The sequence below is a fragment of the Lepidothrix coronata genome, unplaced genomic scaffold (genome assembly GCF_001604755.1).
Source record: "Lepidothrix coronata isolate B3197 unplaced genomic scaffold, Lepidothrix_coronata-1.0 Scaffold466, whole genome shotgun sequence".
Classification (NCBI taxonomy): Eukaryota; Metazoa; Chordata; class Aves; order Passeriformes; family Pipridae; genus Lepidothrix; species Lepidothrix coronata.
This window is the reverse complement of record NW_016690646.1, coordinates 2,582-15,500: the sequence shown is the minus strand read 5'-3', so window position 1 is coordinate 15,500 and position 12,919 is coordinate 2,582. Positions and strand designations below refer to the sequence as shown.

At 52.1% G+C, this 12,919-nt stretch overlaps 1 protein-coding gene across 1 annotated transcript; it reads left to right on the top strand.

The window, feature by feature from the left end:
* The first annotated feature begins 713 nt into the window (after window positions 1-713).
* LOC108510072 (Ig-like V-type domain-containing protein FAM187A) lies at window positions 714-2,352 on the top strand. Its single transcript, XM_017839722.1, is given in 3 exon segments — window positions 714-1,152; window positions 1,154-1,394; window positions 1,433-2,352. Coding segments are annotated over 3 exon segments (876 nt in total). The 5' UTR covers window positions 714-961; the 3' UTR covers window positions 1,877-2,352.
* Window positions 2,353-12,919: the final 10,567 nt, after the last annotated feature.

The following is a 12,919-nucleotide window of genomic DNA, read 5'->3' as shown; positions in this document are numbered from 1 at the left end:
CCATAGGGGAGGCTGTGGGTTAAGAGGCTGCCCGGGATATGCACAAGGGAGTCTTGGGTTATTGAAGTGCCTTGCAGGAATCATCGCACACTGAGCACTGTCTCCAGCATGTGACATAGCCCAGGACTGGAAGTTCAGGAAACTTCTGTGTCTCCCATCACGGAGCTGCTCCGACAGTCCCACTCCTGCCCCCCGGGCTGACACTGCTGGGACCGAAGCCCCTTTGCCATGGTGGCTCCAGTGACCCGAGGGGGCCCTGTTTGGCTCTGCACACCCCACTCTCACAGTCAGACCAGGTTCCTCATCAGCTTGGCCCCAGGTTTCCTTTAAGGAACTAGAGGGTAGAGCCCACCCTCAGCACACTGGCAGGTGACACGACAGAAGGATAGGGACATCCAGGGTGACCTGGAAAAGCTTGAGAAGTGGGACCACAAGAACTTGATGAAGTTCACCAAGGCCAAGTGGAGGGGGCTACACTTGGGTTGGGGCAATCCCAGGCATCAGCACAGACTGGGAGAAGGGCTGAGAGCAGCCCTGCAGAGAAGGACTTTGGGGGTTTTGGTGGAGGAAATGCTGGACATGAGCCAACAGTGAGTGCTGGCAGCGCTGAAGGCCAAGTGTATCCTTGGGGTGCATCAAAAGAGGGGTGGCCAGGGGAGTGAGGGAGGGGATGGTCGTCCTCTACTCTGAGGGGGTTGGGATGAGATCATCTTTAGGGTCCCGTCCAACCCAAGCCATTCTGTGACCCTGTGATTCCATAAGATGGCGGCAGTTCCATTGTTCCCATCACAGCCCCCTCATGTCCAGGGACACAGGTGACAGTTCTCCAGAGCTGCTGAGGGTAGGAAGGTTCCAGAGCGGGTGTCACAGAGGCCAGGATGTCCCGGAGCAAGGGGGTTGCTCCCAGCACATTTCTGGCTGGGCTGGGTGAGTTCTGCTGGGGCAGAGCTGGCCCGGAGCAATGGGGCCGAGCCTGCTGGGAGCCACCATCCTCCTCTGCCTGGTCGGTGTCCTCCAGGCCTTTGCCATTGAGAAGAAGGGGGATGTTTTCAAGAAGATGGCATGTCTCGCCTTCCTGACATTTGAGAACGTCGCCTATTTGGCAGACATGACCTTCAAGCTGCCCTGCAAGTGCAAGCCCGAGGAGGTCTCCTGTCATCTGGTACTTCCAGAAGAATCTGCACGGCCGTGAGACCACGGTGCTGACGGACTTCAACGGCACCATGGTGCTCGACTCCAGCCATGTCCGCGCAGGCAGTGACCTGCTGAAGCGCTTCAGCATCCGCATGTTCAGCCTCATCATGTTCCGGGCCCAGGTGAGGGATTCTGGGCACTACCTGTGCAGCTCCAAGGAAGGACGCTTCCCATGCCTCCTGCGCCTCCGCAGCCCTGAGGTGGCCATCTGTACCCACCCAAGGAGGCGCCCGAGGAGGGAGTGCAGTCCATCTCCAGCATCATCTACAAGTTTGGGGAGAAGCCCATGTCCCCATCCCAAACTGACCTGGTGATCATGTGCCCAGGGGCCCGCCTGGAGCACGCCATGGGCTGGGACAAGGACTCGGTCCAGCTCTACTGCTCCCAGTACCTCGTGGGTGTTGGGAAGGGCATGAGGGTCTTCATCGACCATGGGAAGCACCTGCACATCCTGCGAGTGCGCAGGAGCGACAGGGGCACCTACTTCTGCTGGAGGGACAGCGAGATGATGGCGGGATTCTGGCTCAGCGTCACCTTCCCGGCTCAGCACCGGCGTGGCCCCAAGTCCATCTTCATCATGAGGGCCATGGGCATCAGCTTCGCCGTCATCACCGGCATCTTCTTCCTCACCCACCTGGGCCGCTGCTGCTGGTGGGCGCTCAGGGAACCGGCTGGGTTGTAGCGTCTCCTCTGCAGGGCACTTGGATGCCTCGGATCATCCTCCTGTTGGAAATCTCCGGTGTTCTGACTGTTTTTTCTTTGCTTTCGACTTTTCAAAGGAAAAATATTTTTCAAATTAACCTGGTGATTAAACATCTCTGGTTCTGGGGCTGTTTTGAACTCGCCCAACTCACCACAGAGTTGGGAGTCGATGTTTGAGGCAAAGCTTAAAGGCCACAGGGGCAGCACGGACCCCTCTCCCAGGCTGGGGCAGGGCAGCTCCTCAGCCTGCTCCAGGCTCCAGGGCCCCCCCAGGGAGCCTGGGGTGGCTACAGGGACACAATATGCACTCATGAGGATGAGCCAAACACTCAGTGATGACACCAGGAGCAAAGCCAGGAAAGGGATGTGGCAGGAAGGGACAGAGCTACAGGAAACAATCAGCACCTCCCACACTTGGTGAGAGGAGTGGAGTACAGCTGTTTGGGTCCCTGAAGGGCAACACACCTACCCAGAGCACCAGCATGACCCCAGAAGGGCCCACACATGGAAGCAGCCTGTATTAGGGAGAGTTCGAAACATATCGAATCTTGAAACCATGACACCGTTAAAAGCTTAACAAAAAACAATATTTATTACCAAGAAGTGGCCAACAAAACTAACAAACCCAAAAGGGAGGAAGGAGGAGAAAAATAAGCCCCCAGCATGACCTCCCCAGTCACCCAGCTGTTGCCCATAAAGTTATCTTACCGACCTAGCATGCCTATAATTACCCATAGCAGAAGCTGCATCCTTGGAGAGTCAGTAAGTTCACAAACTGGCAGGCATCCCCGCCAAAGGCAACATTGTCCTTGAGGTAAAGCTAGCTCCCTCCAAGAAAGCACTGTCTGCTTTTATACAATTAACTGACTGACCACAACCTCCCAGGAGTGGCCAGCACCGCCCAGCCAGAAGCCCTCAGTCCCACCTCCCGGTTATGTAAGTGCATCTCTTCTGCACACGCGTGAGAACTTTGGAAATCCCCTAACACATGCAGTCTGCTTTGGGGGTCTTTCTTAATTGAGTCTGGGGGTGCTACTTCATCTTCCTCCTCCTCAATCTCTCCTTCAAGCAACCTTGGAGGACAATTAGCCAATCACAGAACACCAATTAAAACAGTTTATACAAGAAACTCTCTTCAACTGATTTATCAGTGCTTGTTTTCCCATAACTTGGCAGGGAAGGAGCTAAACTTTCACAGGTGGTGGGGGCAAACACAGACCAAACGTATCAGCATAATTAACCCCTGATACACAGCCTCAACCCTGACTCTCCCTGAGGACTTTGCCCCCAAACTCAGCCCCCAGACACGACCTTGCAGAACCCTCAGGGAGGCACCAGCCAAGCCCTGGGTGCTGAGCCCAGGGCTGGTGCAGGCCAGGAGGGACACAGCCACCAACCTGGCAGCACTGCTCCCTGCCTTCCCCTCTTAATCCCTAAAAATCTCCCAGTAGAACCAAACGTCCCTCCCCCATCACACTATAACACCCCCGGCCCTCCCAGGAACCACCCCTGCACGGACTGGAGCTGTCACACAGGTGCTGGAAGCTGGGAACTGCTCCTGTATCCACATCAGCACGTGGTTTGTTTGTTGGGAGGCAGAGCCAGCAGTGGGAAGGGCAGGTTTCCAGCACAGCTCAAGGATTTGTGGCAGGCAGGAATCCAACACCCCCCAGTGAGCAGCTGGGAGCTGCTGGAAAAGCATCCAGACACCTGGACTGCTCCCTGCAAACAGCACCAGGTTCAGGCTGGAGTGACAGCCAGAGCGTCTGTCTGCCCAGTGAGAGCCCTGCTGGAATTGAAATCCACCAGCAGGTTTGCACCAGGAATGGGGAAGCACATGGACAGAGCCCCTGGGGAGCACAATTCCCAGCTCAGTGCCGAGGGGGCAGCCCTGGCACTGGGGCCAAGGCATCCAGCAGATCCATGGCGTCCTGGGGTCACATCAGCTGCCAGTCTGGAGCTGTGCAGGGGCACCTTGGCATGTCACACCCCCCGTGTCCCCAGGACACACAGCCACTCTCAGCACTGGTGCAGGCACAGCACAAATTCAGGCTGTGTGGTTTTGGGGTGTTGTTATGTCCCCCCGTCCCCCACAGCTGCTTGGGAGCTTCCAAAGTAGATCAAAGGCTCCACTGAACCCACCCAGCCCAGGAGCAGATGGGGCAGGAGCTCCTGCAAGGATCAGAGGTGAGTGCCAGGACTTACCAGAGCAGCTGTAGCCAGCGAGGAGGGTGTCCAGTGGTGGGAGCTGGGGTGGGGGCATGGAGCTGCTGGAGGACATGGCTTCAGATCCCATTTTCTGTGTCCTCATGTACTCGGGGGGGGGGTTGGTTCAGCTGGGGGGTGCAGGGGTGGGGAGGGAGCCCCAGGCTGGGCAAGGCCTGCTCCAATTCCCTCACTGTGCCAACTCCGGCCAGTGACCCCTTAGAACCCTGTGAACCCTCTTTGGGCACCCACAGCCACCCCTAGGACAGCACTGTCCCCTTTATGCCCTCTTAGCCCCTCTCACGACCTGACACCCCCTTAAGCCACAGCCTCCCCTATTGCCCTGTACCCTATTTTGGCCCCTAAAGCCCCTCTCACAGCCCTACAACCTCTTTGGGCCTCCACAGCCCCCTCCCACAGCCCTGCTCCCCTCTTTGGGCTCCCACAGCAGCTCCCGTGGGAGGAGCTGGGGTTCAGGAGCAGCTCCCAGCTAAGCTGGCCTGGAAAAGGTGACCACGGGTCGGAGGAGCAGCACTGGGATGTGGAACAGCTCCGAGTGTGCCTCTGTCCCACGGGAACCGGGGTCACTGGCTCCTCCTGCCCCTTCTCTGCCTGGCAGCGGCTCATCTCACCTTTGTCTTCTTCAACCTGGAAGCTTCTCATTAACACTCGCAGCCTGCTCGCAGTTCGTTTGTCTCATTAAGGGGGGGCCGGGAGGAGGAGGAGGAGGAGGAGGGAGAGCCCAGCTCTGCCTCCTGCAGCTGCCGGCACTTACAGCTTCCTGTGCTTTGATCCCGCTGCGTGGGAGCCAGGAGAGGATCAATCCCTGGGGAGCAGTGGGTGCTCACACAGGACCTCAAAGCCCCCGCTCTGCCCCCCCACCCCGCGAGGGATGGAGGTCCCCTGTCACCAGGGCTGTCACACAGCATGTGTCCCCAGGGATGCCACTGTTCTGGCTGGGGACACCGAGTGCCACTATGGGGTGCATAGGTGCCCCCAAACTGGTGTTTCAGAGGGCAAACCCTGCCTGTCGCTGGTGACACTGGCCCAGGACAGCTGCGGGGACACGGGGCTGGCTGGGGACAAGGAGCTTCTGGGCATTAAAGGTGGATGTGGCAGCTGCCCCAGTCCCACCAGTCTTGTCTCCAGTGGCTCTGGGTCCTCCCAAATTGAGCCCACAGGGACCACCGGCCACTCTCGGTGGCCCGGCGATGATGGCTCCGGTCCGACCACGTGTCCCCGTCTGGCAGAGGGCAGGAGCTTTCCCTGGCCATCAACTGCCACCTGCTGCCAGCAGCAAGGCTGGTCCTCATCCCTGTCCCCGTCCCTGTCCCTGTCTCCATCCCTGCAGCAGCATCCCAGGGACCCCCCTGCCCCGCAGCTTCACCCCAGCTGCCTCTCGGGGCACCCACCCCACCGCCACCACATCTAGCTCGGTGGCCCCAAAACACCCCCATCCTCTGCACGGGCTGTCCCCGAGGCCCATCCATGTCCCAGTTTGTAGTCAGGACGCCGTGGCTGGGAGGGGACAGGGCTGGCGGTGGCGCCTTGCCAGTCCTGGATCCATCCCGCCGTGTTTCCCGGCAGTGCCGTGCCCTGGCACAAAGGCCCCCTCCAGGCCATGCCAGGCAGACACGGCTCTGGCCCCGCACAATACCCCTTTCAGCCACCTAGGAAAGACACAAACACAACCAGACAGAGTCAGAAACACCGAGACGCTTTCACACACAACTGCACACGAAAAGAAAAATTTCAAAAAACACACTCCCAAATACATAGACACACTGAGAAAAAATCCTACACAGCTGGGCACACTCGTACACACTAATACAAAGTCGCAATTAGTGGCAAAAAACAAGACAAAAATCGAAAAACCTCAGACACACTCGCAAAAATTAAAAAAAGTTGGCGCATCCGTGAACACACTATGACACACCCAGACACATAAGGACACACTCGGACAAACCCAGACAATCTTACAGGCAGACACGCTCACAAACACGCACACATCCTCTCGCACACTATCTGACAGCCTTGCTACAACCAGACACAATCATACAGAGTAAAACACAAAGAAATGCTAAAAAACTCAGAAAAACAAAGAAAACTCAGATAAACTCGAAAATTAAAACACATTCAGACACACCGAGATACACTCGCACACACTCAGACAATATCAGATGTGCAGGCACACTCGAAAACACTCACAGAAGCTCAGACTCACTCACACATATTTGGCTAAAATTACGCAACATCGCGCATATTCTCAACAACTCAGACATTCGCACATATTCATCGTGGCTAGGCTTCGCGAAAGAAGATTTGGGTTGGGCTCTACCCATGTTTGTCTCAAGCCGTCTGTGGCTGAAAAGGCAAACACGAGATATGCATTTCTGGTTGCAGAAGGCACAAGAGAAAGGCTCCTTAGATGGTATATTCTGCAAGGCACGATTCTTTCTGTGTTGCCTTTTCTCCTCAAGGGTGATCCTGCATGCTTTCTCAAAAGCATCAGCAGCGTTATAGATGCTGTTTCTCCAGGCGTCCCGATTGGAGGCCAGAGTAGACCAGTTATGGTGGTCTATATGGCCAAGGCTGGGATGTTGTTTCAGGGAGTCCTTGTATCTCCTCTTCGGGGCTCCTCTCTTGCGTCAGCCGGTGGAAAGTTCACCATAAAGCAGGATCTTAGGGAGGCCATGGAACTTCACCCTGGAGACATGCCTGCCCAAAGAAGCTGGGTTCTCAGTAACATGGCCTCAATACTTGTGACTGCTGCTTGTTCAAGAACAGATGAATTGGTCACATAATCTGACCAGTGGATATTTAGGACTGAATGGAGACAGCGTTGATGGAAGCCTTCTAGGAGACGCAGGCGGTGGCGGTAGATGACACGTGATCCAGATCTGTAGAGGAGAGTAGACAGCACTGTGGCTCTATAAAAACTGATCTTTTTACTTTTCTTCAGGTGTTTTTTTGCCATACCTTTTTATGTAGATTTCCGAAAGCACTATATGCCTTTGCTCACCTCTTCTCTATCTCTCCGTCAATCCTACCGTCCGAGGAGATGAGGCTACCTAGGTAATTAAACTGCTGGACTGATTTGAGTTCTGATTGGCCAATGGTGATGTGGGGATGATGGGGGACTTCCTGGGGTGCAGGTTGATGGAGAACTTCTGTCTTCTTTAAGCTGACTTTCAGCGCAAAGAACTCAGCAGCTTCTGCATAGCAGGATGTTAAAAGCTGCAGGGCTGTTTCTGTGTGGGCAACAATGACGGTGTCATCAGCATAAAGCAAATCCCGGACAAGATAGTTTAAGGTCTTGTTGTGGGCATTCATTCGCCTTAGGTTGAATAGGCTTCCATCAGTACGATATCGAAAGTAGCTACAATCCTGAACCTCGAGATCTGTCGTGGCCCTTTGGAATATCATTCTGAAAAAGATTGTGAAGAGGGTAGGGGCGAAAACGCAGTCTTGTTTCTCACCATTCTTTACTAGAAAGGGCTCAGAAAGTGTGTTGCCATATCTGACTTGGCTGTGCTGATCCTGGTGGAGTGAGATGATCATTTTCAGGAATTTACGGGGACAACTTAAAGGTTCCAAAATCTGCCACAGACCTTTTCTGCTCACAGTATAGAAAGCCTTGGTGAGGTCAACAAATGTTACATAAAGACTTTTGTTCTGTTCCCTGCACTTCTCTTGCAGTTGTCTGAAAAAAACCCACCCTCTCGTACTCCTGTGGGCTCTGAAACCACACTGAATTTCAGATAGAATTTCTTCAGCTATAGCGGGTATTAGTCTGTTCAAGAGTATTCTTGCCAGGATTTTGCCTGCAATGGAGAGCAGAGTAATGCGACTGTAATTTGAGCAATCTGATTTAATACCTTTCTTCTTATACAAAGTGATGATGACTTCATCACTAAGGTCTGATGGTAGTTGGCCTAGTTCCCAACAGCGCACCACAAGCTCGTTAAGTTTGGTATGGAGCGCGAGGCCTGCATGTTTCCAGACTTCAGGTGGATTTCCATCAACCCCAGCTGCCTTGCCAATTTTCACTTGCTGTATGGCCTTGAGGGTTTCTCCGAAAATGGGTGCAGTATCCAATTCATAATTTACCTGTTGTTGCATGATGGACTGAATTGCTGAGTCTTGGACTACACGGTTGGTACTGAAAAGAGTCTGAAAGTGTTCAGACCGTCGATTCAAAATGGAGGTTTTATCTGTCAGAAGCGTTTGCCCATCAGCGCTGAGTAGAGGGCTTTGTACCTGGTATGTAGTTCCGTATGCTGTTTTCAGGGCCTCACGGAATCCTTTGTGATCACCCGTATATGCAAATAATTGATTTTTTCTCAGCTACATTGATCCACCACTTGTTCTGGATGTCACGGATTTTCTGTTGGAGCTTGCTGCATGCAAGACAAAAGGCTGTTTTTCTTGTGTGAGAGGATGGCTGTGCAAGATGTGCTTGGTGGGTGGTTCTCTTCCTCCTCAACAAGTTCTGGATTTCTTGATGGTTTCCATCAAACTAGTCCTTGTTCTTCTTGAGGGAGAACCCCAAAGATTCTTCAGAGGACTGCAGGATGCTGTTTTTAATATGGTGCCAAGTAGATTCAAGGGAGGAATCTTCAGAATCTGTGGAATGGTTTTCGAGCCTATTTTGAAGGTTAGCCTGGAATCTCTCTCTTACTGATTGGAGATTGTTAACTTGGAGTCTTCTCATTGGGATACTGCGCCTTTTGGGTTTGAATGTGAGATTGAAGTTGAGTTTACAGCGCACAAGCCGATGATCAGTTTGGCATTCTGCTCTGGGCATCAAGCAGGTATGGAGGACATCGGGGACATCTCTCCGTCGCACCAAGACATAATCGATGAGGTGCCAATGCTTAGATCTGGGGTGCATCCAGGTTGCCTTCAAACTATTTTTCTGATGAAAGATAGTATTAGTGACGGCGAGCTGTTGCTCCGCACAGAATTCTAGCAGAAGTCGACCATTATCGTTGTAGTTTCCAAAAACATGCTTGCCTAATATTCCTTTCCAGGCTTCAAAATTCTTACCTACTCTGGCGTTGAAATCACCAAGGATAATGATCTTATCATCTGCAGGCACCTTTTGGGTAAGGCGGCACAGGTCAGCGTAGAATTTAACTTTTTCGGCAGGGCCGGCTTGGAGAGTTGGGGCATGTATACTAAAGAGGACGACGTGTTGGTTGTAGTGGAGAGAAAGGCGTAGGTAGATAATGCGGTCAGCATGACCTGTCGGCAGATTTTCGAGTTTGGGAAGAAAAGAGTTTTTGATCATGAAGCTGACACACGAGAGATGTTTTTTCGCACATATTAAAACACAGACAGGGGCCCCTGGTGGTCTAGCGGTTAGGGTGCAGGACTCTCACCGCTGCGACCCGGGTTCGATTCCCGGCCCCCCGGGCAGATGGAGCTCGTTAGCCCTGTGAGGCAATCCATCTAAGAGAAGGTCACTCTAAACAAACCTACGTTCTGAGACCCTCACTGCCACTGTCCGAGTTTCACTCGGCCCCGGCAGATGAACCTCAGGATTAAAGGGTGGGCTCAGTTCAGCGCACGCTGTGTCTCACCTAAAAAATCCACTGCGCAGGCTCGAAGGGTCAATGACCTTTCCCAAATCTTCGCTCGCGAAGACTGGACATTATTATAAAACACAGACAAACATGAATACTTTCGCATGCACTCACTGAGACTCGAACACACGCACATTCAGAAAAAAGCGCACATACGAAAAAGGTCTCGGAGTGTTTCGCAATTTGTCTGATTTTTTTCTGAGTGTGTTCGAATTTGTATGGGAGGTGGTATATCTGAGTTTTTAATTGAAGGCAAGTGTGTGAGACTGTATGCGAGTATCTCTCACTGTGTCTGAAAAAGAGTATGTGTGTCTGCGACTGTGTGTATCTTCAGGTGTGTACGACTGTGTGCGAAAGTGTATCTCTGTCTGAGTATGTGCGAGCCTCTCCGAGTGTTCCTTACTGAATCTCAATGTGTGCGAGAGTGCAAGACTTTCTACAAAAGTGCCTCACTGCGTGCGAGTGTGTCTGACCGTGATAGATATAGCCTAATGGTGTCCGAGGTGTCTAAGGGTGTCTGACTTTGTGCGAGAGTGACTGAGTGTGTCTGGATGTGTCTGTGCATGAGTGTGTGTTAGTTTGTCTACCTTCGAGTGTTTTCGAGAGAGTATGAGTGCGTTCAAGTCTGTCTGAGTGGTTGCGAAAGTGTTTGAGGGTGTGCAAGTATGTCTGAGCCTGTTTGATTGTGTCTGAGATTCTCAGAGTGTCTCTGCTTGTGTGCGAGTGTGTGGGAATGTTTCAGAGTGTTTTCAAGTGTGTCTAAACGTGTGCGTCTCTGAGTGTGTCTACGTGTGAGAGAGTGTGTCTGACTTTGTGCGTGTCAGAGTGTGTCTGTTTGTCTGGGTGTGTGCGAGGATATCTGAGTGTGTCTGAGTGTATAGGAATACATCTGAGGGAGCCTGAGTGTGTCTGAGTGAGGCTACTTGCGAGTGCGTCTGCATGTTTCTGTGTCTCAGCGAGAGTGAATGTGTCTGATTCTGTGTGACTCTGTGAGAGTGTGTCAGAGTTTATCTGAATGTTTGCGAGTCTTTCTCTGCTTCTGAGCGTCTGAGTGTTTATGAGCGTGTCAGAATGTTTGTGAGCGTGTCTATGTCTGAGTGCCTGTGACAGTGTCTGAAATTCTCTCAGTGTGCCTATATGTTTGCTAGTGTTTCTGTATTGTCTGTGTGTGCGAGCATGTCTGAGTGTGTCTGAGTATCTGTGAATGTGTCTTACTGTGTCAGAGAGTGTACAAGTTTGTCTGAGAGTGTATGTCTGTGTGAGAGTGTGTCTGAGTGTGTTCGTGTCTGAGTATGTGTGACTGTGTTGGAGTGTGTCTGATCGTGTCTGAGTGTGTCAGGCTGCTTGTGATAGTGTTTAAGTGTGTTTGAGTGTGTCTGAATGTGTCAGGGTGTGTGCGAGTATGTTTGAGTGTGTCTGAGTGTGTTTGAGTGTCTTTGCATTTGTGTTTGAGAGTGTGAGTGTGTGCCTGAGTGTGTCTGAGCATCTGATGCGTGTGAGCATGTATGAGTGTGTATGAGTGCGTGTGAGCTTGAATGAGTGTGCCTGAGCGTGTCTAGTGTATATGAGCGTGTCTGAATGTGTGCAAGCATGTCTATGAGTGTGTGTGTCTGAAATTCTCTCAATGTGCTTATATGTTTGCTAGTGTTTCTTCGGTGTCTGTGTGTGCGAGCATGTCTGAGTGTGTCTGAGTATCTGTGAATGTGTCTTACTGTGTCAGAGAGGTAGATGTAGGGTTAGGGTTAGGTTTAGGTTTAGAATTAGGTTTAGGTTTAGCTTTAGGGTTGGGGTTAGGGTTAGGATTATGGTTAGCAAGGGTTAGGGTTAGGGTTAGGGTTAGGGTTCATGGTTTAGGCTTAGGGTTAGGGTTTAGACTTAGGTTAAGGGTTAGGGTTAGGGTATAGGGTTAGGGTTAGGGTTTAGGGTTAGGGTTAAGGTTTAGGGTTAGGGTTTAGGGTTAGGGTTACGGTTAGGATTAGGGTTAGGGTGAGGGTTAGGGTGAGGGTGAGGGTGAGGGTTAGGGTTTAGGGTGAGGGTTAGGGTTTAGGATGAGGGTTAGGGTGAGGGTTAGGGTGAGGGTTTAGGGTTAGGGTTAGGATTTAGGGTTAGGGTTACAGTTAGGATTAGGGTTAGGATGAGAGTGAGGGTTAGGGGTTAGGGTTCAGGGTAAGGGTTAGGGTGAGGGTTAGGGTCAGGGTGAGGGTTAGGGTTAGGTGGAGGGTGAGGGTTAGGGTGAGGGTTAGGGTGAGGGTAAGGGTGAGAGTTAGGGTGAGGGTTAGGGTTTAGGGTTAGGGTTAGGGTTTAGGGTTAGGGTTACAGTTAGGGTTAGGGTGAGGGTTAGGGTTTCGGGTTAGGGTTAGACTTTGGATTAGGGTTAGCAAGGGTTAGGGTTAAGGTTAGCACGGGTTCGGGTTAGGTTTAGGATTAGGATTAGCACGGGTTCGGATTAGGCTTACGTTTAGGGTTAGCAAGGTTTTGGGTTAGGCTTAGGTTTAGGGTTAGGGCTAGGATTAGGGTTTGGGTTAGGGTTAGGGTAAGGGTTAGGTTTAGGGTTTAGGGTTAGGCTTAGGTTTAGGGTGAGGGTTAGGGTTTAGGGTGCGGGTTAGGGTGAGGGTTACGTTAAGGGTTAGGGTGAGGGTCAGGGTTTAGGATTTGGGTTAGGGTTTAGGGTTAGGGTTACGGTTAGGATTAGGGTTAGGATGAGAGTGAGGGTTAGGGTTTAGGGTAAGGGTTAGGGTTAGGGTTAGGGGTAGGGTTAGGGTGAGGGTGAGGGTTAGGGTTAGGTGGAGGGTGAGGGTGAGGGTTAGGGTGAGGGTGAGGGTTAGGGTGAGGGTAACGGTGAGAGTTAGGGTGAGGATTAGGGTTTAGGGTTAGGGTTAGGGTTTAGGGTTAGGGTTAGGGTTAGGGTTTAGGGTTGGGTGAGGGTTAGGGTCAGGGTTAGGGTCAGGGTGAGGGTTTCGGGTTAGGGTTTACTGTGAGGGTTAGGGTTTAGGGTGAGGGTTAGGGTTTAGGGTGCATGTTAGGGTGAGGGTTATGGTTAGTGTTAGGGTTAGGGTTAGGCTTTGGATTAGGGTTAGCAAGGGTTAGGGTTAGGGTAAGGGTTAGGGTTAGTTTTAGGATTAGGGTTAGGTTTGGGGTTAGGTTTAGGGTTAGCAAGGGTTGGGGTTAGGATTAGGTTTAGGGTTAGGGTTAGGGGTAGGGGTAGGGGTAGGGTTAGGGTTACAGTTAGT